General features: G+C 46.9%; 1 protein-coding gene across 4 annotated transcripts in view; it reads right to left on the bottom strand.

The window, feature by feature from the left end:
- Positions 1–27,921, bottom strand: part of XRCC2 (X-ray repair cross complementing 2) — a 184,371-nt gene that overhangs the window by 51,560 nt on the left and 104,890 nt on the right. The window contains exon 4 of one of the 4 annotated variants that reach the window (XM_073238181.1): positions 17,048–18,434. The exons of the other annotated variants lie outside the window; for them this stretch is intronic. Within the exon in view, the coding sequence (XP_073094282.1) occupies positions 18,406–18,434 (29 nt within the window). The 3' untranslated portion in view covers positions 17,048–18,405. Of the gene's footprint in view, positions 1–17,047; positions 18,435–27,921 lie in introns of those variants that run through there. 4 annotated transcript variants of the gene reach the window in all.

The following is a 27,921-nucleotide window of genomic DNA, read 5'->3' as shown; positions in this document are numbered from 1 at the left end:
TGTGAAGCTCAGTTTCCTTCTAGCTCCCTCTCTCCTTTCTGCCAGCAGCCTCATGGCTTTGCCTGCGCTCCTGACCCCTGGCGATACCACCCCACTTTGCAGCTCCCTGGTGCACACCTACCCTAACTCTTACCCAGGGTGCCAATCATTTTTCTGGAGGGCCTCCATGTGCTGCTCTGCCCTGAAGCCGATCAGGCACAGACCCTGAGTCAGGCTCTGTAGTAAGCATTTTACAGCCTTATCTCATTTTGGGCTCACAAAACCCCGGAGAGGCTGGCCTTACCCACTTTACAGGTGGGAAAATGGACTCAAGAGCACCAAGGCCAGCACAGCTCAGAGTCAGAGGCATTACTGGAACCCAGGTGTCTTGCCAATGGGTTTCAGCCCTGGGCAAGTTTGCTAGGATTCAATGCGACCAAAGAAAATGACTGCAAAACATTCTTGGGGTGAAAGGGTTATACCCAACTTTATTTCCAGGTGGCAGGTCAGTCGCTAAAATCCTGTTCACTCAGAGTGAGTCTGCACACAGCAAGCCGGTCTCTGCCTCTGGGCCCCTCTGTCTGCACAGCCATCCTCTGGGCCCCTTTGTCTGCACAGCTGTCCTGCACAGCCATCCTCCGGGCCTCTCTGCAGGGCCGTCCCACACAGCCGTCCTCCGGGCCTCTCTGCACAGTTGTCCCACACAGCCGTCCTCTGGGCCTCTCTGCATGGTTGTCCTGCACAGCTGTCCTCTGGGCCTGTCCTTGGCACTGCCACCACTCCAGCCTCTGCTCTGCTCTCCTGCAGCCTTGCAGCCCTGCCACCGTGTTGTGCCCAGAGCACTGGGTGGAGCTCCTTTTATAGAGTCAACAGTCATGTATTGCCCACAGGTATGCAGTGAGGTAGCTAGTCAACCACAGCCAGGTGAGAATCCTGGCCACAGGAACTCTCATTCTATTCACACCAGGTCTGCTCTCTTTCATCTCTGTGCCTTTATAAATGCTGTGTCCTCTGCCTGCTTTTCTTAAGCCTCTACTGAAGTATTCTTCTCAAGAAAAGGACAGCTGGAGGAGCCACTCTCTCTGCATGGGGCACCTCACATATATCCGGTATCTATGTCAACAGTGTTTGTTCTCTCGCCGGTAGACTATGGGCTCCGTGGGGGTATAGACAGCTTCTCATGTCTGAGTTTCCCCTGTCGAGCACCAGTCCCTGGTGAACAACAGGTGTTTCATGGTATGAATAGATATTCTTTTTTTGATAAATTAATTAGCGAATAAGTGAAGCCCATTTATAAGTCTGTCGTTTGGAATCTGGACTGAAAATAGTGACTGTGTATTGTTGATAACAGTGCACATACAGGGTACATTGTGGGTTAGCAGAACTAGTGGGTTGGCTGTAATGTTTTCCAGTGTTATTACATTGTTTCTTCAGGAAAATACAATCCAAATTTAAGGGGTGGGGTTAGACCTAATTTTCAGACCATCACTCTGACAATTTGTGGACTACCTTGAAGACAACTACTTACGATTGCATGTTTAGAATTTATCTCAAGGATAATTGGCCGTCTACCTATACACTCCTCCTTACTCATTCATTCATCCCACACTCACAGTTAAGGGCTTCCCGTTTACCAGCTCCTGTTCTGGGCACCAGGGCCTCAGGCAGACAACAGCGTCCCTGAGGCCAGAGGAGCAGTCTCACGGCGGTGTGCGAGCGAAGACAGAAGGCGCTGCAGCTCAGAGCGCGGACCCTTAATTCTGCTCTGGGTTAAAGGAAGCTTCCAAGAGGACGTGTTGCCGGCATGGAGTCTTCTTGGAGGTTCTGCTTTCTCAAGCTGCCTGGTAACCACCACTACCTTGAATATGGATGTTTAAGGATGTGTGTGGGCTTTAAAAGTTCACAGAGGGATCTCGGATTGCATTTTAAGAGAAATGGCCACCCAGTGTAGACTATTGCCCTGATGGTTTTGATCAGTGGTCCACCTGGTCCTAAGCAGCAGGCATATACCTGTCTGCAACACCTTATGGGAGAGAAGATACAGTCCTTCTGGGTGACTGTGTTGTGAACATCTCGCTACCTAGATTGTATAGGATTATGATGTTGGCCTCCGCTTGGCCCCACGGCTAAATGTATTAAGTAAATAAATTTTTCTGGTGGTCAGTGTACTCCTGAAAGCCCCTCAGCTCAGATGGGGACAAAGTAGTTTAAAAAAGGGTAAAGGAATTTAGGTTGCATTTGACAAACCCTGACTCCTACGCTAAAACCTAAATAGGAAGCTTTTACTGGGTTCCAGAACTCTGCTCCCAGAGGGCAGAGCTGAGCGTGCTCATTTCTGTATCCTCGGTGCCTGCCTGACACCTGCGAAGTGCTCAGCCAGTCGGTTATAGGACGGCCTTGATGCCTGATGTTTGCATTCATAGGATTACACACCTACCGGGAGGGATTTCATCTGGGGAGGTATTTATCGTGAGGAAGGGCACTGCTGTGCCTGTTAAGCCTAGAAATATATTTGACTGTCCACTGGGCCCTGAGTGACCACTGTGCCTGCACTCATTTCTCCTTGTGATACTGGTTTTACTTCACATCTCTCCGGTCCACACCTGCCCTAATTCTGAGGCATCATGGGAGTGAGTATATGGACAGGTGGTGATCTCCAGCTGTCTTACGTGTTCTGGGTGAAGTTCTCTAAGTACTGTAACGTATAAGATGTCTGGTGTCAAGACCTGAGTTGCCCCCTCTTGGCTTCTTTTCTGAAGGAGGGTCAAGTAGTGTGGTAGGAAAGGTGTAAGACATGGACTCTGGAAATCTGGTTTATATCTTTACTGGGTATCATAATCTGTTGGTGCAAAACAAGCGATCCCAAAATGTAGGCCTAGAACTACTGGCAAATACTTTCTCCTTGACCAAACTTTGGCCAGCCTCCTCCGAGCCCTCTTCTCAACCAGGCTTCAGTCTTGGCCTGCAGAGAGAACTGCAAGATCTTGGCACAATGTTGTCCACACCTCATACTAAGAGACTTGAAAAAACCCGAGCTGGTTCCTGACGGCCTGGAGCTGTCAGCCCTCCTCGAGTCCTGCCTGGGAAAGTTCGGGCTGCTGAAAGATTTTCTGTTTGAGATTTGCCCTGACCCAACACCTGCCTTGCCCAACAGTTCTCATTAAGTGGCCCCTTCTGCTTTTTGCCTTTTGTAATTGTCCACTTATCTGACCATTCAACCCTCATTGGTTCCTCCTCCTTTCCCTTCTGTTTTGCCTCAAAATACCCAGTCTTTGCATGGTTTAGAGTTGAGCTCAGTTTATGCTGAGGTCTCGCTCCTGAAATGCAGTAGTCTGGATAAAATCTGTTTTGCTACCTTTAACAAATGCCTGGCTCTATTTCCTTCCAACGCTACAGTGAACACTCACTAACTCACAGTTTCAGTGGGCCAGGAATTCAGAGGCCTCAGCTGGGTAGTTCTGGCTCAAGGCCTCTCGTGATGCAGACAGGCTGTGTGCGACCAGAGGGAGGCTTGCCTGGGGCTGCGGCTCTTCGCAGGTGGGTTCCTCACAGCCCACAAGCAGGTGCAGGCTGTTAGTGGGAGGCCTCTCCTTTCACCATGTGAACTTCACTACAGGGCTGCCCAAGTGTCCTTGGGACATGAGAGGTCAAGGTGGGAGCTGCAATGTCTCTCGTGAACTGGCCTGGAAGTCATTCACCATCCCTTCTGTGGGTCCTATTGATCTTACAGGCCAGCCCTATTCACTGTGAGAGGGGACTCCAAGGCTGTGTACCCTGGGAGGCGGGAATCACTGGGGGCCAGCTTGGCAGCTGCCCACCATGATTCTGCCAGTAGCCCATGTCATGACCTTGGGCAGGGCCCTGGAACTCTCTGGGCTGCAACAACAAGGGCAGGGCTAGGCTTCATCTGTGAGGTCCCTTCTACTCTGACTCTATCTTCTGTCAAGTGAGAGTCAGTGAATGAAAGAGTTAACGTGCTTGCAGAAGCGTTTCTCACAGACAGTAACTCATCCGCGAGGGTCTGGCCTAATTCCTAGAATTGGGCGGCTTGTTTAGCTGGGGGTGGGGGGTGCAGCAGCTGTCTGGGTTTCCCATCATTTTTTTCTCTCACTTCCGAGGTCAGGGAGGTGGGCGGGGACATGAACAGGTGGCTCCCGACTAGGCTGGCTTGCATCAGTCCTGATACAAAGACACTAAGGATCTGGGAACGAACAGGCAAGTGGGGGAATTGGCAGGCAGCCCTTGGAAGGAGCTGGTCCTAGTTTTGCTCCTTTTTGGAGTTTTGCACCTGATTAATGATTCTGCTCAAGATGGATTAAGCTGCTGGAACCTTTCTCCATTTAGCAGTGCCAGCTTTTCCCTCCTCTTAACACTTCTTTTGGCAAGTCCCCGTCTCCCCTACCCCCAGCGTGTTCCTGGGGCACACCGTTGGGCCAGGATGAACCAGGTTTGCCCCTAGAAGGGCAGGAGAGGCTGAACGGCAGGGCCATGGACGACTCCGGAGGGAGGGGACTAAGGGGCCATTACAAGTGAGGGGAGCTCAGGTTTAGAGTCTCCTGGGACCCTTTACTCTGAAATTCTCTTGACTTCCTCAGCAAATTTTGTTCAGAACAAATATTATCACCTTCAGAGGACAGTTCCTGGCCCTATTCTACCTTCCCCAGAAATGAGCAGGAGGAAGACAGAGAGCAGGCACTCAGACCAGGGAGGTGAGAAGGGGTGGCTGTCGTTCAAGACATGGCCGAAGCCCTACGTCTGACATCCCCGCACTTCTAGCCCCTCCCCCATTCCTTACACAGTCTCACAATGACTGTGAAGCCTCGAAATCATGGCCTCACGGTGGACCAGTAAGCCGCAGAGTCTGTTTCTTCCCTGTTCTCTCTCTTCCCACTTGCTGACCAGCCGTTTGGAAGATCAGTCTTCCCGCAGACAACTGTCAGGGTGACCGGGCCTCGGTGACTCCCGGTGGTCGGGGACTAACAAAGAGGTGAGGGGCTCTGTCTCCGGCCTTCACTCCGGTCCTGCCCTCCCCTCTTTATCACTTCTTTCCCCTTTGCTTTGCTTGTCCCCCGACTCCCTGCCCTCCTTCGCCCGCCATTCAGCAGGGACCCAAGGAGCCCCCTCCAGAGAAAGCAGTCATGGCAGGCTCGGGTGCCAAGTCCGGCGGCCGGAGCCCAGCACAATGCCCCTTTATGCCTCGCTGCATGCCCTCCTTCCTGGCCCCGGCCGCCCCGCGCGCTCGCTCCCCTGAGTCTTTCTTCAGCATTGCTTGTCCAGTTGCCTTAGTTATTACAGTGCAGGGACGGTGGGGGAGGAAGCCTCCGGGGGACGCGCCTGGCACTAGAGCCTGAGCAGGACTCTGGCCCTGCTGCGCCATCACGGGGAGGTTGTCGGTCACACTGCCACTAACAGGCTTTCCTGGGCTCATGTCTGTGGTGGGGTGTCGGGGCAGGGCCCCCCGCCAGGGTTCTGGCCCCCGCCAGCCCAGGACAGTTCTAAACAGAGTCCTGAGTCGGGAGTGGGGTGAGTGGGGCCCTGATCGCTCACCGCCACCCAGGCGCAAAGCGGACTGACACACTGCAGAAAGCACCTGCTTCAATTAAAGGCCAAGGATGAACACTGCAGCAGAGGAAAGCAGAGCTGCCAAGACCAGGGACTCCGGGGCTTTTCGCCCACGGGCGAAGTCACAAGCGACGAGGCCTCAACTCCTCTGTCCTCACCAGCCCATTAGCCTGGCCTGGGACCCATGTCCTGCTCTGGGATTTTACTGCCCCCTTCCGTCACATTTTCAAGGGGTTGCTAGAAGTGCTAAGAGCTACATATCAAGACATTGACATTAAACAACAGCTGTACCTCTTTTTTATACTTTAAACCCTTTACGTTTGTAATCGAACAAATGGAGTCTTGCTTTTGAGGTTCTAGGTTTCATCGGAAAATACAAAAGTTAATAGGAGAACAAATGTCAGCCCAGAGTGAAAGGCAAACTTCCCGGCCACCTGGTTTCCCTGTCATTTGCACTGACCTCGGGCGAGTGAAGGTTTCCTGGCTATGCTGCACGGAACGAGGAGTAGATGCCTTACTTCCTTTGCAGTGGACAGAGCGTGAAGGGGTGGGAGGTAACGGGGGGCAGATCCCCAGTACGGTACTGCTGATGAAAGCCCGTCCAGTTTGTCAGACATAACTGATCGGCAGGACTGGAAAGGTGGGTGGGTTTGGGGGTGGCCACTGCTGACACACCCACACTGTTTCAGGCAGGGCCCGTGCTGAGAGCTGCCTACTCGCATACGTGGTACAATGCTCAGATGCATCTCTACCAGTCGTTAAACAGGTGCTGTCCCCCCTCTGCAAACCCTCCACCAAAATCTGTCCACTCTAGCCCCATCCAGGCACCTCCTGGAGCAACTCAAAATCCAGCTGCTACAGGGTTAAGTTGGGCATAGCTGGCATCCAGGACCCCGTTTCAGTGTTACAGCTAGTGTCCCTCGTCAAACATTTTGAGCACTACCCCTGGCTATGCGGATGACTAGAATATGTGCTGGCACCGATACTTGGAAGGAGCTTTGCTGTGGCAATGCTTGAAGGTCTGAGTCTCTGAATCTGAGAGTGAGTTCTGGTACATGTGGGGAGGTGGGGGGGGCCCATGGCATTAAACCCATTCCTAGACATTGAAATTTGATTTATTAACATTGGCAACAGTTATAGACCATCTTGCCAAACAAGTTTCTGAAATTGAAATCACATGAAACTTTCCTGGTTCCCGCCAGTACCACACACGCCCTTTCCTTTCTAAGGCAGCAAATTCACTTAAAAATAATTAAGAAAAGATTGATGGGATTTTGGAATTGTAATGAAAAATATGATCTCATTAGTAAGTCATGAGTCAGGGCCAGGCACTCTCAGATGTATGCACTTCTGCATAATTAGAAGAAGCTGATGCAAGGGGAGCTAATAATGGCATGAATTAAAAAATTAAAATGGTTTCCCTTTATATTTTTCGGCTGTGCTGAAATTCTTCCTTTTGCAAAGATTCTGAAAGAGATCTCTTTCAAAAGCATCCTATCAAATGTAACTGAGTCGGTGCAAAAGAAAATGGCGGTGAGAGCGCCGAAAGGACGGAAAGGAGGCATCTTTCCAGTGAGTCCATCACCAAGGCTCATTTCAGCCACCAGCGCCACATGAGAAAGGCGCCCAGCCCCTCATCTCAGGAGGATAAATACACGCCAGCCGTGAGCATATTTTGAAAAGGTTAATCATAATAACCTAACATTGTTATTTATTAATAATGTAAATTCCAAGTAATCTCCGATTTGAACCACAGAATAACCAAAACAGTCATCCTTCAGAAGAGACGGACAGCTTTGAAAAGGCTACAATGGGCTTAGGAGGAGACAAACAGGACGGTGGTCTCACTGCTGCTGCCTTAGGCCGCGTGACCCTGGACCGACTAAGTCTGGGCCTTGATTTACTCATTTCTCATTGTTCTAAGAAAACCAACAACTCACGTTTGTTGTGAGAAGGACATGAAGTAACATTTACAGAGTGGCGTTCATTAAGTCACTTATCTTTCCTTCTTTCTTGGGATGCTTACTTTGTGGGCATTAGAAAGGTGACAATTTTCCTTTCTGCAATTCAGAGGAACAGACATTTGTTGAGTGTCTGTGATGTGCAAGATGTAGTGGAGGAGTACGGTGGGGAGCTGGTGGTCTTTGAAGGCCTTTATAATCTCGTTGCTGGAAACAGACACGCATGCGCCACTTACATACAAAGCAGAATGGGGGAGCGGCTGCAGAGAAGCCCAAGAACACTGTGGAAGTTGCCAAAAGAGGATGATGGCATGAGGGCATATAGACAGCTGGTACTCGGCTGGTAGACACTGCCACGCCCATTGCTGAACTGAAATCCTTCTGCCCTGAACCCCTCACTGTCCTCCCAGCTCCCCTCCCCCATGCCTACAACCCCTAGTCCGGCTACAGAGGGCTGATGCCCATCGCGGCAGGAGCCCAGAGGCTCTCCATCTATGGCCAGAGTTTGTGCTGACTGGGTGGTGCCTATGGTGTGGCGGTGGTTAAATATTTTCAACATCACCCCTGGGTGTGTTGGAGGGATGAAGGCCTTCATAAGCTTGCTGACGTATGAAGTGAACCTGACAAGAACGGGATTTTGACAAGTAAAAATCGGAGAGACAGGGTGTGAATGCAAACACAGAAGAAACAAAATAAGACACTGATCTGGGGGACAGTGAGTGGGACCTGGCAACCTGGGAAGAGACGAGGATAAAAATATTATCAGGATATTGTACAAGGTCTTGGCCTTTAAGTGAGGAGATTTCACGTTATTTATTTGGGAGGTGCTGAAGATTTTCTAGCAGGGAAATTATGGAAAATTAACTTTGAAGTTGCATATAAGAAATTGCATGGAGGCGGAAAAAAGTTGGAAGTCCAGGAGAGAAATCACGGGAGCCTGGGTCAGGGTGCTCTACTAAAACAGAAGGGAAGAAAGGGGTTTCAGAGGCAGGGAGACACCACGGGACCTGTCAACCAGCGAAACATGCAGGCCCCCACAGGCGCAAGGAGAGGCCAGATCTGGCCCTGCCATCACTCTACCCCCAAAGAGTGTGCACCTGCTGGAAGATGATTCCACTGTGCTCCCGTCACTCTCATCCTCCCCCCACCCCCCGAAATGAATGCTCCACTGAGCACCGTTCTCATTCTCCTACTGGCGAGGCCTCCTCCTCAACACATGTGCGTCCTGACCCTTGCTCCCTTTCCGCCGCGCTGGTCAGCCGCCACGCTCTGAACACCTGCCCTGTGCCGCGCACTCTGGTGGTGCTTTGTATACATTTATCTGATCGTACACACTATCTTTTACCTCCCTGCCGAGTGAAAGGCTCCCTTCAGAGCTGTGATGAGTGGCGGTAGTTTGTTTATGCAAATCCCATGGACCAAGGACACGAGATCAGTATTCTCCTGGTTCTTGGTTACCTGCTGGCTTTTCCAAAACACATCTCCACCCTCATATGCAGCCCCCCAAGCTCGCTGGGGGCTTGCCTCTGGCGCAGTATCATTTACCGCTCCTCCTCCGTCATCCACCCGAATCCTGGTGGCTGCTCCATGTTCACTGCAGGCTTTGCTGGAGGTTTAATCTTCCAACTTCTCATTCTCAGTGACTTTGGTGCCAATAAATAATTCATACCAAACTCCAGCTCAAGGTTCCTTCACCTCTGACTCCCACAGTCTCCCCAGCTTTCTCTTTCAGTCACCTGCTCAAGTGGTGCGCCTAAACCTCACCATCACTGGAACTATGGATCCTTGTCAGAAATAGTGCCCTCCAACTTATCTTTCCAGTTCCTGCAGACCACGGCCCCACCTCCACTGCGATGTTGAATACAAGTGGTGATAGAGGGCATCTTTCCTTGTTTCTAGTTTCAAAGGGAAAACTTTCAACATTTCTCTATTAAGTATATTTGCATAGGTTAATTTTATCAAACATTTTAATACATCTATTAAAATGATTTTCCTCATTTTGTTAGTGTGCTAAATGACACTATTTTAGTGAACCAATTTTACATTTATGGATATACTTGAAGTGGTCATGATGCATTACCTTTTTATATATTTTCATGTATGAAATTTACATTTACAGAATCAGTTTAACAATGTTTCATTTGGCATTTTTGTACCTATGTTTATGAATGACATTGGCCTGTAATTTATAATTTTATTATTTCACGTAATATCCTCAAACAGGTTTTAGTACTGAGTAATGATAGCCCACAGTTGAGGAATGTCTCTTTTTTACTTATCTGGGAGAGTTTGTGTGATATTGATTTTATTTCTTACATGTTGATAAATTCACAGGAAAAGCCTTATCTTGGAGTTTTCTTTGGGGGAAGGCTTTATATTATAAACTAATCTTTTATATATATAGGACTATCCTGGTTTTCTATTTTTGTGTGTGTCAGTTTTTTCCATCAAAATTTTCAAATCTTTTACATAAAGTTATTTGTAGTATACTCTCATTATCTTTTGAATATCTGCAAGATCTCTAGTGATGTCTCTTTTTTTATTCCAAATAGAATTTGGGGTTCCTTCTCTCTTTTTCCCTTGGGCAGACTCATCAGGGATTTATCAATTTAACAAGTGTTTTTAAAGAACGGATTTTTGGCTTTACTGATTTTCTTTATTTTATGTTTGTTTTCTATTTCATTAACGTATATGCATATCTACTTTCTTTTCTTCCTTCTACTTTCATTCAGAGCCATGGCTGTCTTTTGGCTTCAGCCTCTTTGGTGCTGCCTGGGTTTGACTCCCTCCCATAATCTTCCCAGAGCCACACCTTGCTGTCCTGCTGCTCCTGTTGGCCCAAGTTTGTTGTGCAGGGCAGCGCTTGCTGACTGAGGACTCCACTAAATCCTTTCACCAGCACTGCTTCCAACCTGTTTAAAGTCAATGTAATAAATATCCTGTCCAATTGCTGAACAGTTATAGAGTAATCTGTGTAAAGCCCTAGAAATCAAAGGATAATTTACCATTCCAGATTGTGTTTTTTTCTTCTTCCTTCTGTTTTTTCTCTTGGAATTTATATTTAATTCCTCTAATCCATAAATTTCAGGTTTGCCTTACCTCTAATGTCATGAACATAGAAGTATAGGAAGTTAGAGTTGAAAAGCATTGAAGATAAAATAGCACAACTTTCTCATTTTATAAGGAATTTGAGACCTAGAGAGTTCAGATAGACAAGCCTATGGCTGTTTACTTCACTCCTTCAAAGAGAATGATTGAGTTTATGGGCAACTCTACAACACAAGATACTAGATCATTTTTGAGAATAAGTACATATGATTTCAATGCTATAGGGTGGTTAATCAAGATATACAAACCACTTAGATAAGTAAATGAGTGTTTTGTTTTGTTACTTATTCAACTTTCTACTTTTTGTTGCTCATTTTAACTATACTGCACTGGATTCAGATTATATCGCATGCTTATTTGCTAATAAGAACAGCTTTCATTTGCCGTGAGTTTCCTTAGTGAGGCACCTCTCCCAGCCCTTATATCTCATAATAGCCCCATGAAGCAGACACTGTATTGTTCTCATTCGCAGATGAAGAAACTGGGGCATGAGGCGATTTGCCTAAGGTCACACAGCTGGTTAGGGTCACAACTGGGCAGCCTGGCCTACGTCTTCACCGTGGCTACACAGCCTATTCTGATGGTTTTTCTTCTCTCTCTTCCAATAACGACCTTCCTCCGTCTTCACTGGGGGATGCTTCTGACCCACCTAGAAGCCACCAGGAGCCACTGGTGTCGGGAGGAGCCTGGGACACAACAGGGCGTCTCCTTTCTGTCCGAGCCACTTCTTTGCTCCTCTCTCCCTCATAGCGCTCACCCTGGTTCACTGCGGTGATTTGCCCACGGAGCCGCCACATCTCTTGGGGTGCCCTCCTCGAGGGCAGGGTTCCCATCACGCCCGCCTGGGTATTCTCAGGGGAAGCACAGTGCCTCACATGTAGTAGGCTTAATAAATATGCTATAGTCCTGTTTCATCAATACTAACTGAAAGAGTCTGAAAGACAATCTCTATAGGCTTATATTCAATGCCATATTACTTATTGATTTTTTTTCTTTAATAATGGGTAATGCATTGGCTTAAGTGATCCCTGATTGGTTCAAACGATTAGAAAATAGTCATATAGAGAGAGGTATCCTGAGTGGACCCTCGGCAAAATTGCAGAGTTGGTGACATCTATCTTTTATTCTTGAAATGTGTCTGGAATGCTTCCTACCTCTGCTTTCTGGGGTCCTCTTGCTAATCCATGTGCCCCGCATATCCTGTTACATTTTAGTCACTTTTCAAAAGGTCTTGTTCTCACCTTGTCCTCAAGATTGGAAAACACATGACACATGGATTCAACTTCCAGGTTGAAAAAGCACTGAAGTCTCTGGTCTGTAACGTGTCCTACTCGGGAGTTGGAAGTTTTGACTGATTCTTTTCTCAGTTTGGCAAAGGAAGGGGATGGAAAGAGGTGACGAATAGGACGGCAGAAGCCAGCGCCGCCGAGGCGGACGCCGGCCGTCATTCCCCATGCCTGCCGTATCTGCAGTCCTCACAGCATTTCTCTAAGATAGGAGTTACGTCGTTTCCGTTTCTCACAGGTTAGGAACTGAGGCTGACATGATGCGCCTACAGTTCTGCATCTAATAAACGGCAAAGCCAGAATATAGACTCTTAACTGTCTGGCTTAAAGTTTGTTCCCTTAGCCACTATCAATTTCCAACTTGCACACAGCATGATATTTTGTAAACTGGAAGGTGTGCCCGAAATTTTAATCCAAACTATTAAAATCTTATTGTAGATTTATGAACTGAGGAAAATAAGTGAGGAAATATTTTTGGACATAGGGCCAATTTGTTGCTCCCACAATTACATCACCTGATTGCTTATTTATTTGGACTTGGCAATTGTGAAGGTAAGAAAATTGGCATGGGTAGGTTAGAGAGAGTCCCTAAGGCCTTCTGTTGATCAATTCAATACTCCAGTCACCAAACCAATTACCCCTCGTCAGTTTTTACCAGGAAAAGGCCAGAAGTTGTCAAGGATCATTCATCGTTTTGCTAACAAAACAAACCGCCCACCATTCCCAGAGGAGTAAGTCAGTTTCAGGAGGGGATGGATGTGAGTTTTTCTGAGCTTTTAAATAACTTAACCAGGAGTACGAGAAAAAGAAAGAAAGAATGAGAGAATGAAAAAAAAAAAAAAGAAAAAATGCTTCCATAAAATGTAAGAAACACTGAAGGGAAAAATCCCAGGCTAATCTGATTGTTTAAGTGTCTTTACCAAAGTAAAAAATCCCCCAGCCATTTGAACGTTTCTGTTCTTACAGTTAATATTAAACATGTATTTGTAATATAAGTGTTGGCATTTTATTTATAAGTTAACAACAATGTCTGCATGCAGTGTTTGTCAAATTGAAGACGTTGCTTTACAATGAGTAGTACAGTATCAGCATATAGTTTAAAACAACCCAAGCTGGCTGGATTAGTGCCTCAGCATTAGGTATTATTTTAGGAAGGGTAGTCATAAAGTACCTTCATGAGTAATCCAGTGTGAGACCTTGGGCAAACTAGTTAATTTTCCATGTAGCTTGGTTCCTTCAACTATAGAATAAGGGCTGGAATAAACGACCTCTAAGAATTTCTTGGGAGAAATTCTCTCTTAGCTGGGAGAGTCTCTAATACAAAGGCTGATATTTATTTGTTAATTTATTCTTCCCCTAAGCATTCATTAATTGAATTATTAATTCCTTTAAGCATTTCTTTATTAAGAGCACCTGCTAGCCACCATGCCTTCTGCTCCATGCCAGGAATAGATAAATAAGGATGAAAAGCCACAGTCTCTTCCACCAAGGGATTTAATGCTGGTGAACTGAGCCAATTTCAAAGCAGGGCTGACTGTGGGTGCACATCGCCTTTGTGTCGGATTTGAAAGGATAGTAAGGGGCACCTATCCAAAAATAAATCTCCAAATTTCTTACTTAATATTCCCCTGCTGCATAATCCTTTGGTTTAAAGAGGTATCTCCCCATGTGTTTTCCTTGGGAGGCTCACTGACTTCCTACTCTGTACCTGGCTAAGAATCGCCTTCTAAAAGATTCCACCATCAAGTTAAGTTTGAGAAATACAGGATTAAAAAAAGCTGAGGCTTCTCATGCTCATTCCCATGTAATATACCGACTCATGCTCTGCAGAACTTCTCGCCACGGGGGCCTTATTTTTGGGGAAGAGCTCATAGGTCCAGTGTTGTCATTCACATTCTGGGTTAAAGTACTGAAAATCCCTCTGTCTCCCTCAACAAGCATGTAAGCATTTAGTGGGGCATAAAATGGAGAGCTACTCACATGTGTGTCATTCAACATCTTACCCAGAATTAGAATATTACAACTCTGTCAAAATATTCTTCCCAGAAACTTGATTTAAGGCAATCTCTTTCTTGAGATGGCATCTACTTCAGGATAGAATTAGAATGCTAAGTTAACTAAAGTTAATTCTAATGAGCGATGTCATCTGATTTATTAGAAATAAGGCTGTTTTTCTGTGGGTGATGTCTCTATTCCCAGTCTGCAAAGAGAATGGGCCAAAATATACTAATTGGATGAAGTGGAAATTACAGGAATTTGGAAATGGAGCTGATGAAAACTCAACCAGTGCTAATCAAAGGCTAATTATTCTCCACTGGCAAGATGGCCACCTGGGGGTGTGAGTGACACAGACGGGCCTGCAGAGAGCGAGTTGGAGGACTAAGCCAGGCCCCGTGCCATGGGCTCAGGGCAGACTTTTCCGAGAGCTTGTTTTCTAGGAGTGTTTCTGGTTAGTCAAGAAATGTGTCTGGGTCTGTGTCCTCTGGTTCGCCAGATGAAGGGCTGCCCTGGGGCCTGGGGGCTCTGGGCCACCCTGACGCTGTTCAGAGGATGGCAATTTACACAGTCAAAACTCCCTGGTGGACTCTGAGCCCTGGGAGCTTCCTCCCTCCCAGACTGCATTTCAGCGTCAGGTGATCACATTAACAAGGAGGAAAAGGGGACTGCAGGGGAGGAGGGGCTGCCTGGCCAGGGCCTCCAGGTAGCTGTGGGCGGGGAGGGACAGAAGGGCTTGAGGCCACTATCCTGCCTCCTCGCTCACAGCCTCCTTTCCAGGTTTGGACCCAGCCCCTTTCTCAATGGCCTCACTGTGGGCCCCAATCCCATCGCCCCATTTCTCATGCAGTAGGGAAGCCTCTTCATGGGACTTGATATAAGGTCATCCATTCTTTGAGATGGTATCCATCCAGGAGTTCTAAGCAATGTGAGAAACAGCAAGCTACAGCTACCACTGTGCAGGCCCTGAAGGTCAGGGTGGGTTAGTGCATAACAGGACCCCACCTGGAACTCACAACAGTGAAGGTTTAGGGGTGACTCCATATTTACTCTCAGGTTAGCCTAATCAGAGACAGGCAAAGAACACTATCTAGGGGCGAGGCTTCTGTCCGCATTTACACGAAATGCAGCTACGTACACCTACAGAGAATGGAAGATCACACACAATGATCTCGGTTCAGGCCCTGTTTAAATGCCTCTTCTCAGGAGGAATCCCTGCCTTCTAGGCAGGTCATGTTGATGGTTAAAAAGTACCTTCTGAGATTAGGCCAAACTTACTTCCTGGGGATGTTTACCCCTTGGAATCATAAAAGCAACTATATTCCTTGTCCCTTCTACACCGTTGCCTTTCTAGAGGAAGGGAAAGTCATAGGAAGAAAATGAGAGTAGTACCGAGTAGCTTAGGGTTCGGGGGTCCCTCCCCATCACCCTAACTAGGAAACAATTCTAGCCTGTAAGTCTTGGAGTCACTTTCCTGACCAGATTCTTTAGGAGACAGTAATATTGAACTAATAGTGATAACATTTGGAGAAAAGAGTAATTTTAAAGACGTCTATTTTTGTCAAACCTCTCAAGTAGAGATTTTATTATGAAAAGTTCTAGAAAAGGAAGGTAAGGCAAAAATATTTGCAAAGTATATGGTAAAGATATATTACTCAAAGTATTCTTTCATTTATTTTTTTTAATGGGGAAATAATAGTTAATACTTATGAAGGGCTCATCTTGAGCTAGGGTGCTTTGCATGTATAAACTCACTGAATCTTACGATGACTCCGAGTTACATGTTAACCCCATTTTATAGATGGGAAAACTGAGGTGCAGCTACCTACTCAAGATCAAAGAGCTGAGAGAATGAGAGATGGAGCCCAGATGGCCCCTGACCATTTCACTGTGCTGCCTCTGTGAAGCAAAAGAGAAGCTTCTAGGGGCAAAAGAGAATTCCCACCGCAGTTAGAGGCATGCAGAGTGAGGCACTGAGGTCCTACTATTCTGAATTTCCAAACTAAAAAAGCTAGTATTTGTGAAGTCATAGGGTATAAGCACTTTTCTGTGAACTGGTGGTTTGCAGCCTTTCTGAAAGGCAGGTTAGTACCAGGCATCAAAAAATGTGCATGTCTTTTGATTCAGAAGTGCTAATTATAAGAACTTATCCCAAGGAAACAAGAATGCTCACCAAAGTTTAGTTACAAAGGTATTCAGAGTTGTTATGGTATAGAAATTAGAAAAAAATACAAATTTTCAACACTGCAAGATTGATTAAATGAGGCAGGACATATTCATGGGGTGGAGTACTAGGCAGTAAATAGAAACATGTGCAATAGAATTTTTAATATATATATATATACTGCCATGTATTAAATATTCTATACATGTGTATATATATATATATATATATATATATATATATATATATATATGCTCTAAGTGGAAAACCCCCAGGTTTCAATATAAGAATAAACCACTCTTTTCTCCTTTTTGGTAAATACAACAATTTATATATGCAGTGAGAAATAAGCACAAAGACATATGTCAAGTTAAAGAATATACAATGGAAAAAGACAGTATCTTCAATAAATGGTGTTGGGAAATCTCGTGCAAAAAAGTGAAATGGCATCACTGTCTTACACCATAACAACAACAAAAAACCTCAAAATGGACTAAAGACCTAAATGTAAGACATGAAACCATAAAACTCCTAGAAGAAAACAGAGGCAGTAAACTCTTGAACATCAGCTTAGTAATTTTTTTCTAGATATGTCTCCCGGACAAGGGAATCAAAAGCAACAGTAAGCAAGTAGGACTGCATCGAACTAAAGAGCTTCTGCACAGCAGCGGACACCATTAACAAAACGGAAAGGGAACCTAGTCTATGGGAGAAGGTATTCGCTGATGATAAATCTGATAAGGGGCTAATATCCAAAATACATGAAGAACACATACAACTCAACACCAAAAAAACAAATAATCTGATTTAAAAAAGGACGAGGACCTGAATTGATGTTTTTTCCAAAGAAGACATACAGATGCCAACAGACACAAGAAGAGATGCTCAATATCACTGATCATCAGGGAAATGCAAAGCAAAACCACAATGAGGTATCACCTGACACCAGTCGGAACGGCTGGTGTCAACATGACAAGGAGTAACAAGTGCTGGTGAGGGTGGAGGGAAGGGAGTCCCCTGCACTGCTGGTGGGATTGTAAATTGGTGCAGCCACTATGGAAAGCAGTATGGAGGTTCCTCAAAAAAACTAAAAAAATAGAACTATCACATGACTCAGTAATTCCACTTCTGGGAATTTACCTGAAGAAAATAAAATTACTAATTCAACAACATGTATGCACCCATATGTTTACTGCAGCATTATTTACAATAGCCAAGCTACAGAAGCAACCTAAATGCCCACTGATGATGAATGGATAAAGATGTGGAACATATATACAATGGAATATTACTCAGCCATAAAAAAGAACGAAATCTTACCACTTGTGACAACATGAATGGGCCTGGAGGGTGAAGTAAGCCAAACAGAGAAAGACAAATATTATACAATTTTATTTATATGTTGAATCTAAAATACAAAACAAATAAAACACAGACTCATAAACACAAAACAAATTGGTGGTTGCTATGGGGGTTGGAGAGGGGATGGGTGAAATAGGTAAAGGGGATAAGGAGGTACACACTTCCAATTATAAAATAAAGTAGGATCAAAGTACAGCATAGGGAATATAGTCAATAACATTGTAATTACTTTTTATGATGACAAATGGTAACTACACTTATGGTGAGCATTTAGTAATGTATATAATGTTGAATCACTATGTTGTATACCTGAAACCAACATAATATTGTATATTAACTATACTTCAACTTTTCAAAAAGATCAAAAAAAGATGTATGCCAAAGTGTAGATAATGATTGTCTTAAATAATGGAGTAATGGCAATTTTAATTTTCTTCTTTGAGTCTACCGTATTTATATTTCTTTCTAAATTAACACATAAAAATCTAGTAATAACAAAATGGAAGTCAATTTTAATTAAAAATAGGAAGGCAAGAATAAGTGGAAGATTCCAAAATAAAGAACCTGTTGGGACTCTGTCTCCCATGGCACCTCGTTGTCACTGTCCACAAGGGGGGGTCTCTGAAAAATGGTGATTATCGTTTCATTTCACCATTAAAACAAAAATCCCATCAGAATGCAGTAATTTTCTTCTAAAGGGGAGAGGTGTTGCTGAGGGAGTCACAAGGAGAAATCATTTTTAATTTCCCTTAAATGTGTCCGTGAGAATTGCACACTCAAGTCTGGAATCCCTTGGGAAGAGGAAGGATGTGTTGGGCTTCAGTCTCGACTGGCATTTCTCAAGAGGTTCAGACAGTTGGCGTTCACATCTCCGCTGCCCCTGTGACAACACCCTTTGGGGAGACCAAGGGTCTCTAGACAAATTCCATTGTGCAACATGACATTTTTCCTTTTATCTGGTGTCCCCTGAAGCTGTCCAGCCTTTCAGTCAATAAAGTCTCAGCTCCACCGTCTTACCTGAGGACAAGCATGAGCATGAGGATGTGTGAGTGGCTTTTAGCCACACATGTAAGGGCCATTTGGACAGTGTGGGGCACCTGCGGAGACCTGCTGGGGGTACTCCTTCTCCCTGGCCAGAGAGGAAAAACCTGTCTCCTGGAGGCCCCAAGGGTGTCCCACCCCTCCTGGGCTCCCCTCCGGGGCTCTCAGCGCTTCTTTGCCTAGGCGTCCTTCCCTTCTTCTCCTGCTCTTAGAAGGACAGGTTTGGGCATTAAAACTTGCCTGTAGGGTGTGTGTGTTTTAAGCTGAAATATGGCAATTTAATGGCTATCTTCAAACGGTCATGATCTTTTTACAAGCCTCAGCTAACTATCGATACTATTCGGTCACCCTGAGGTAGCAGAGTCCAGTGTGTAGTTCACACAGCCTTCTGGGCAGGTTATCTGAATGGTTCTCCTTCTTGGACTTGTCCTCAGCATAAGCAGAAATGGCCCTGGGGCTCGGATTGTCCTGTCAGGTTGTAAATCTCTTTCCCGATCCAGAATCCCCCTCCCCGCTCTCCCTGGTGGCACGGAGAGGTCCTTTCCCTTCCTCATCGCCCATTCCCACCGCGGGCAGCCTTATCCAGACAGCGCCTCCCCCTAGAAACTCAGCCTCCACCCAAATAACCAGTCTGGCCAATTCTACCTCGAAATGTTCTTGGGACACATCACCTGCTCTGCATTCACACTAACATGCCCTGGTTCACGCTTTCATTTTGTGTTTTATCCACGTTTAAAAAACCGAAGTTTAAAGGCAACTTAGAAAACAAAGAAACTGCTTCTAGTTCATTTTTTGGAATGAGACACCGTCCTTAATCTGAGTAATATGTCCTGGCAGCAGAGACTTTCCGTGGTTACAAAGCAGGAGATGGGGAGAATAGTTTTGCAAACAGGTGAGTAACTTAGGAAGATATAACAATAAGTGGTGAACGACGGTAAAGAGATAAATCAAAGTCTGACAGAATCATTTAAAATGGACACAATCAATGTGTTTTGTAACTGACGATATTTGTCTCACTATGGCAGGACGCTGTGCTAGGTTGTGTATTTAGCAAACTCCACCAAGGCAAGAACAAGGCTGGCAGGCATGGAGGCAGGTATGGAAGAAGGTGAGGGGGCTGAAAGAGTTCAAGTAGCAGAAGAGCAGAGGTGCCAAGGGTGGCAGAGAAAACCAGTGAAATCTTTCTGGAACCACAAGGCCAGATTTCACTGAAGAAGCTCAAGAGCAGCGATAGAAGCAGCAATGGGGTGGGGGGTGGGAGAGGGGGGCTTTAGGATAGCACTCAGGTTCTGCCCATCCCTCCAAAGGCAGGCTTGCCCTACCTGTTCCCTCCACTTGAATTAGGCATGGCTGCCACCTCCTCCACGCAGTCCTCCATGACCACTTAGTCTGATATAGCCAAGTGGGTCGCTCTATCCATCACCCTGTTCAATTTTTCTACTGAGCATATGTCACTACCTGTCTTTTTCTTGACCCCTCATTGGTTTATTCTGTCTCCCCAACAACGATGTAAGCTCCTCTCAAGCAACAGAGTCTGCAACTGCCTGGCACACAGTAGGTGCTCAATAAATATTATTGAAAGACTAAATGAACCCCTGCCTGTGTTCACCCCCGCAATCATCCTTGCGTTAAGAGTGATGTGGCTGGTTATGAAAGAGGAAACTTGTGAATTACTGGCATCTACTTTGTCTCATGCCCGTTTTGATGTGAATCATATTAACACTGACATGAATCTCAATCCTTCCAGCATCTCCTGGTCAAGCATGTATCTCTCACTTTTCTCCACAAATGCTCCTTCTCCTGCCAACCTCATCATCCGGTCATTTCCAGCACAGGCCACAGTAGCACCCCCACCTCCCCATGCAGAGTCCTCACAACCCCGGGTTCTCCATTTCCTCTCTGCTGTTGACTCCACTCCCAGCTTCCAATCCCAGCTCGAATTTCCCGTGACATCTTCCCGAATCCTCCCACGAGGACCTCCCCATCTTCCATCTGCGGAGCTTACTCTGTATTTCAAACCCTGTCTGCTCCCCTGCTGAGTGCGTCACAGCTGCCTCGTAAGGCTGGTGCTGTTCCCTCCATTCCGTCCCCGGGTCCAAGGATGCTACCAAAGCTCCTGACACACAGCTGGACACATAGATGGCCGCGGAAGGCAACGGCCGCCCACGGAACACGCCGTTCCCCGGTTCCGCCACGGCCACGCGGGCCCAGTCCCCCCGGCCCCTCCCCGCCACCGGGCCGGAGGCGGTGAGCCTGACGCAGTTCCCCCGTGGAGTGCACATTTGTTGTTTTTTGACTTCTCTGGATCCGTTTACCCTTCTGTCAGTTACCATTTTGGAATTAGGGATTTGGGAATCCCCCACATCTCCATTCTCAGCCTTTTTGGTTCCTAATACGAGGGCGACCACAAATCTTACTGGTCAAACTGGGAGCCTTTTGAGAATAAAAGGGGCTCTATTCATAATTCTGACCCTGAGGTGTAAGCTAGGCTCACCCCAGGCAGGCAGGCTATCCCTTCGCCCTATTGGAGCTGACGGTACACCTGGGTGGGTGCCTGGGGCTCCAGGACCCCCGAGAGGCCGGCGGTGCCCCAGCACAGTGCTTGGCTGGCACACGGCTCCTCAGAACAGTGAGATACCAGAATTTTGTTGATGATTTTGGGATTGTGGCAGGTGCTCCTCCCGACTGTAGCTGTTCGGAGTGGCCTGAAGGCCTGGAACTACACCTGGGATCCTGGGGGCCCAAGGGCAGGCCTCTTGGGACGCCCTTCCTGCAGCCCAGCCTCCGTGCCAGAGAAGAGTAGGCCACAAGGAGAGGCCACAGGAGGCAGCCCCGGTCTCCAGTCAGCCACCCTGCCTGCTGTGTGATGTGCCACCCCGGGCGTCCTGCCCACGTGGCCACAGGGCCATGACGGGTTTCTAAGCCACTAAGTCTTGGGGTGGCTTGTTCTGTAGCAGTAGATACCGGGGAGTCAGCGGGGCCCCTTTCAGTGCTTGTCCCATCCCCCAAGCCCGCAGTGCCCGTCCCAGCCCCCAGAACCGGCCGCGTCCACACCCAGCTGCAAAGGAGGCCAAGGACTGTGGTCCTTCAGCTCGGCAGGACTGTGTCCTACTAGGACATCCGGGCACCATAAGGAGAGAAAGAATTTGGGGAGGCAGACAGCAGCCGACTTCTCCATACTCCTTGAATTTCTGAGGCTCTCACTTCTGTCCCCATCACCCCAGTGCCTGAGAACACTGGGGCTCCTGCATGTGAAGCTTTCTGCGTCTCTACCCTCTCTCTCTCACTTCTTTCTCTTCCTCAGAGTGACTGTCCCCCTCTCCCCATGTGCCGTCTGTTACCCTCTCTCCCCCTTTCTCTGGATGCTCTGGGAAGCGGCGACGGAGAAGCACAGCGGAGACGCACCTGGAGAAGGTGCTGAGGGAGGCCCTGAGGAGCAGGTGACAGTCAAGCCAAGAGGGAAGGATGAGGAGGGCTGGCCAGGGGGGCGGGGGCAGGAACGGGGCTTCCCTAGAGGGGATGCATGACTCGGGAAGGCTCAGCATCCGGGGGGAGATGGGGGAGGGGCCTACGGGGTGTGGTGGGCAGGTGGGGCCAGGAGAGGCTCTCTATGAAGGGAGAGAGGTGAGCAGGGCCAGGCGCTCCGCGGCTCGGGGAAAACCACAGGAGCTTGGACTTTGCTTGAAAGGTAACGGGACCCAGTGGATACCTGGGGAGGAATGAGACGGACCTCTCTCACCCCCACTCCGCCCACGGTCTAGGAGACCCCTAGAAGCTTACAGGTGGGAAAGGATAGACCCTGGGGCTTTGAGCAACATGGGCTCTGAGCCGTGTGGGAAGGAATATGGGGATGTTCTTGGGAGTCCGGAGCTCCATGAGAACTGTATACTTTTTTTTTTTTGCTTTGAAAAACATTTGACATTTCCTAAATTACCCGACAATCACCTTGCAGTCGAGTGTCACTGCAGGAAATGGGTACTTGTGCCCATGTCCTGGTACCGGGCATCTTCCCCTTGCCCTCCCCGCTCCCTGGCACCCATTCTCCACCCTTCTTCCCTCTGCTCCTCGCCTTAAGCAGCTGACCAGCTGGACCCTATCACCAGGCTCCCTCGTCTTTGGGCGCTGCTTTGGTTCAGCTAATAGGGAGCCCTGGTGGGAGAGGAGGGGAAGACGATGGGGGTCAAGTCGCCCTGCTGGCTCTCTCCCCTCAAGGCTGTCCCAAGGCCAAAGGTCACATCTCCTCTCGAGGTGGCCTCTCTCCCTCCCTCCTTCTGTCCCAGAAACCTGCCCCTGCCCCCACGTCCCAGGAGCCCAGCAGCTCCTCTGGTGTCACCAGCCCTGGGCACCGCACCCTGCTCACACCTCTGAAGGGCCTCTTTGTAAGTACACCCGCCTCCAGGTCCCAGGGTGCGTGTGCCCTCACCGGCTGCTAGGACCCTGAAACAGGCACCGAGCAGGGGAACTTTCACTTTTCCAGGCTAATTAAGAGAGCAATGGGCTGAATCTGGGAGAGACTCATTCATATTCAGCAAAGGCTCCACATCAACGGACTTGTGCCCAGTCCTGTTCAAATAAAGAAACGGAGTGGTGAGAACAGAGAAAGGCCATGGCAAAGCAACTTCACACAGGGTGGCCAGGACGTGCCAGACAGTGGCAATCTGGACTATGTTCTTATATGAAGAACAATTTTGTTTCAGCAATCATCAGCTGTTACATTCCAAGTTGGTAACATTTTTATTTGCTTTATACCCATGTTTGTATATTTTTTGCAATTCCTTTTTGTTCTAGTGTAGCATAAGACTTATAAGAGTTTATAATTAGGTTTATGTTTACTATTTTAAAATAATACTATGATAAAATAATATGCTCATGTTGGCGACTTATGAGAATTTTTCCCTTTAAAATAGATCCATACATACTCAGTTTGAAAAACACTGACCTAGTCCACCATTTCATCCACTGCAGAGATACTTCGGGTACACAGGGGGCTCACTATCCATTTGCCAAAATGGTTTGAAATTATTTTAATCATTGGTCCTGGCTTTACATTCTACAGTAACACTCACCGGTTTCCCACGCCCAGATGTTCGTGAAGCCTTCCCACTTCCCAATTCACACCTTTGAAAAGAGTACCCCTCCTTGGAGGCTCAACACAAACACCCCCTCCTCCAGGAAGTCATTCTTGGTGGCCTTTCCTAGCCAAGGTGAACTTCCTCGTTTGAATTCCCAAAGTGTATCACATCCTGCTGTGTGTGCTGCTCACGGGTGTATATCTTTCTTGCTTCTATCAGTCTGTGCCTTCTGAAAGGAGGATGTGCATTTCATCAGGGGGATTCTCTTTGGCCCTTACCACAGTATCTTACAGATTACAGCTGTTTAATAAATATTTAGTGAGTGAATCAGTGAGAGATATGACAATGCACCATATACATTTTATGTGATACACACACACGTTTATAAGAGAACAGCTCCACGTGACTGTATGATACGCACTGCCTGGCATCTTGTTCCCTGGGAACCAGGAGCGTGATCCGGGCTGCCCTCCAGCTCTGCCATCAAATACCATCTCTTAATCTGCAAACTTAAGCCCCACCTTGCGACAAAGCTTCTGGCCTGAGATGCCCCCCCATTTGAATAGCATGGCACCCTCTGGGCCCCGGCCCCTTGTGCCACTTCTACTAATGGGGTCTGACATGATCAGCCTCTCCCCACTGAGGACCAGCTGTCAGAGAGCTGCTGGTGTGATCATGGGAAAGCTGGATAAAAACAGCTCCAACACAGGGTATGCTCTTCAGGAATGTACACTGAGAAGGGAAAAGTAAGGTGGATCCATTCTGATCAAAAGGAAAATGTGTAGATATAAGTAAGCCCACCTACGCTTAGAACACATGAAAACATTTAAGAAGTATACCCATGTATAACCACATGACTAGAGTCTGCAGTATTGTATTGCATACTTGAAACTTGTTAAGAAGGTTGATCTTAAGGGTTATCAACATAAAAAAAAGAGAGACAAAGAGAAAAGAGAGCAAATAGTAACTCTGGGAGGGGGTGATACATTAATTAGCTTGAATGTAGTGATTTTTTTTTCACAATGTATGTATCAAATCATCATGTTGTACATCTTGAGTTTACAGAAATTTTTAATTGTCAATTATATGTCAATAAAGCTGAGGGAAAAAGTATGCCCACGAGTATACAGGGATTTCTACCAAGGAAACTGAATGTGTAAAACTTCAAGAGAATCGGTAGGGAGTCATTGATTATTCATCTAACAAAAGATTTTTGAAATACCTAGCTTCCTGTGTGTATCTGAATTGCCACAGATTTTTTAAAGCTAGAGAGAGATTTACCTACTTAAACACTTAAAGGTTGTCTACTTTAACACTTCCATTTTACAAATGAAAACATAGAAACACCTGGTTTTTTCACTCGTATTCCAGGATTCTTGGGCCCTGTGGGAGAAAAATCACAGCAAAGCAGGTGGATGGCACTGCCAGGAGGGGCCAGCTTCAGCTCGGCCTGCAGCACTACTGTGTGATTTAACAACCTTTTTTTTACCTTTGTTAACCACCCACCTTGTTCCCCTTCAAATGTTATCCAGGCCCTTCTACTGGTCCCTTCCATGTCTAGCCCTTTCCCCACACTCATTCTAGACCATGACCTCGTCTTCATTCAACAAATATTTATTGAGCACTGATGTCCCAGATGTACCATGTGTGGTCACAGCAGTGCATTAGGCTAAGGCTCCTGATGTTATCAAGTTCTATTCTTGTTGGAGGCTGGGGGAAGCCAGACAAGCAGGCAAACACAGGAAAACACATTTAACAAGTTGATAAAGAAAGATAACTGGAAAAACTGGTGTGATAGAGTGGTGGGTGGCTAGTTTACATTAGGTGACCTTCAAGGGCCGCTAGGAGAAGGTGACGTTTAATCTGGGTTCTGAATGAACAAAAAGGTCCACTTCTTCAAAGGAAGGGAAGATCATCCCTAGGTGAGGGGAAAGTAGCAAGAATTAAGTCTGGAAAAGTAGGCAGGTACCAGGTCATGTTTTATAATCCAATGTATGAAGTTCATATTTTATTCCAAGTGGGGCTGGAATATACTGTAACAGGTTAAGTTTCTGCACGTGGATTATGGAAATAGGCAAGAGATGTGGGCTCGGCCCAGGGGTCCGTTAGATGAGATGGAGAAGGAGACTGACATGCAATGTCTTCGAAGTCACTCTAATAGGACTTGGGTTGAATGTGGGGAAGAGTCTTTTCAGTGATCTTTCTTTATCAACTTGTTAAATGTGTTTAAAGGGAGGAAGCACAGATGACTGGAAAGCACAGGTTGTGGGGGAGGTGGGACATCAAGGATCCTGCCTCGGCTGTTATACCTGACCTCCATTAGACACTCACAGGGAGAAGCAGAGGTAGGGGTCTGAGTGGTGGGGAGCGGCCAGGGCTTGGGGTGAGGGTGCTGGTCCCCGGCGTCTGGATGGCTCAGAGTCAGCGACGGGCGGCCATCCCACAGGCAGCGATTGCATGGCATGTGGAACGGGCGGAGGGGTCGGCCTTTGCTGGGAGCCGGGACGGTCATCTCATCCAAGAGAGGAAAGAACGAATTTCAAAGAGCTGGGGTTTTTGGAGAAGGAGGGAGGGAAAGTGGCTGAAAGAGACAACGGGAAGCAAGGACGGCGCCCACCCCCTTCACAGAGGACGGCACCCTCCCCTGGCAGCGGTGTTGATTCTCCCCGCTTCTCCCTCTTCCCAAGGCTGACTTCTAGACCTCTGCTCATCCTCATTCCCTACAGCCTCCCGTGGTCATTATTATTTAACCATTATTCCTCTTATCTTTTAGATCTTCAAAATCCTCCTCCCCATAAGCCTATAAATACGTTCACACATCTCCTTAACAAAGGCCCCCTGTGGACTACATCAAACTGAAAAGTTTCTGTACAGCAAAGGACACCATCAGCAGAACAGAAGGGCATCCTACAGAATGGGAGAATGTATTTGTAAATGACAGATCCGACAAGGGGTTAACATCTAAAATATATAAAGAGCTCACACACCTCAACACCCAAAAAGCAAATAACCCGATTAAAAAATGGGTGGAGGATATGAAGAGACAGTTCTCCAAAGAAGAAATTCAGATGGCCAACAGGCACATGAAAAGATGCTCCACATCACTAATCATCAGGGAAATGCAAATTAAAACCACAATGAGATATCACCTCACACCAGTAAGGATGGCCAGCATCGAAAAGACTAAGAACAACTAATGCTGGTGAGGATGCGGAGAAAGGGGAACCCTCCTACCCTGCTGGTGGGAATGTAAGCTAGTTCAACCATTGTGGAAAGCACATGGAGGTTCCTCAAAAAACTAAAAATAGAAATACCACTTGACCCAGGAATCCCACTCCTTGGAATTTACCCAAAGAATACGACTCCTCAGATTCAAAAACACATATGCACCCCTATGTTCATTGCAGCACTTTTTACAATAGCCAAGATATGGAAGCAACCTAAGTGTGCAGCAGTAGATGAGGATAAAGAAGATGTGGTACATGTACACAATGGAATATTATTCAGCCATAAGAAGAAAACAAATCCTACCATTTGCAACAACATGGATGGAGCTGGAGAACATTATGCTCAGTGAAATAAGCCAGGCGGAGAAAGACAAGTGCCAAATGATTTCCCTCATTTGTGGAGTATAACAATGAAGCCAAACTGAAGGAACAAAATATAAGAGCAGACTCAGAGACTCCAAGAAGGAACTAGTCGTTACCAAAGGGGAGGGGTGGGGAGAGCGGGTGGGGAGGGAGGGAGAAGGGGACTGAGGGGTATTATGTTTAGTACACATGGTGTGGGGGGTCACGGGGAGAACAGTGTAGCACAGAGAAGGCACATAGTGGATCTGTGGCATCTTGCTGCACTGAAGGACAGTGACTGCATTGGGTATGGGTGGGGACTTTATAATATGGGTAAATGTAGTAACCACATTGTTTTTTCATGTGAAACCTTCATAAGAGTGTATATCAATCATACCTTAATAAAAATTTAAAAAAAAAAAGGCCACCTGTGACCCAGCTTCTCCCTCTGGCCTCTGACCCCACCCCCACCCCCGCCCTCTCTCTTCATGGACAAGATTCTGGGACATCTTCACCTTTCACTTCCTACTTAACCCACCAACATTTGGTTTACGCTCCCCCCCCAACACACCACAACTGCTCTTGTGAAGCATGTCGGCCCCCTGTAGTTGCCAAATGAATGCTTATTTTCAGTCTGTGTGTGACTTTCCTCTGGGCATCTGTGACACTGTCGGTCGCCCCTCTTTGAACTCCCTCCTGCCTTGAATTCTCCGGCACCGCCTCCCAGTCCACAAGCCATGCCTTTCTGCCTTCTGTTCCTTGATTCGCCCACAAGTGTTACCCACGTCTGTCTCCTGTGCCTTCTTCTCCTGTCACACACAC

Source organism: Manis javanica, chromosome 6 (assembly GCF_040802235.1).
Source record: "Manis javanica isolate MJ-LG chromosome 6, MJ_LKY, whole genome shotgun sequence".
Taxonomy (NCBI): Eukaryota; Metazoa; Chordata; class Mammalia; order Pholidota; family Manidae; genus Manis; species Manis javanica.
Note: the sequence above shows the minus strand (reverse complement) of the source record. Positions and strands in the feature narration are given on the sequence as shown.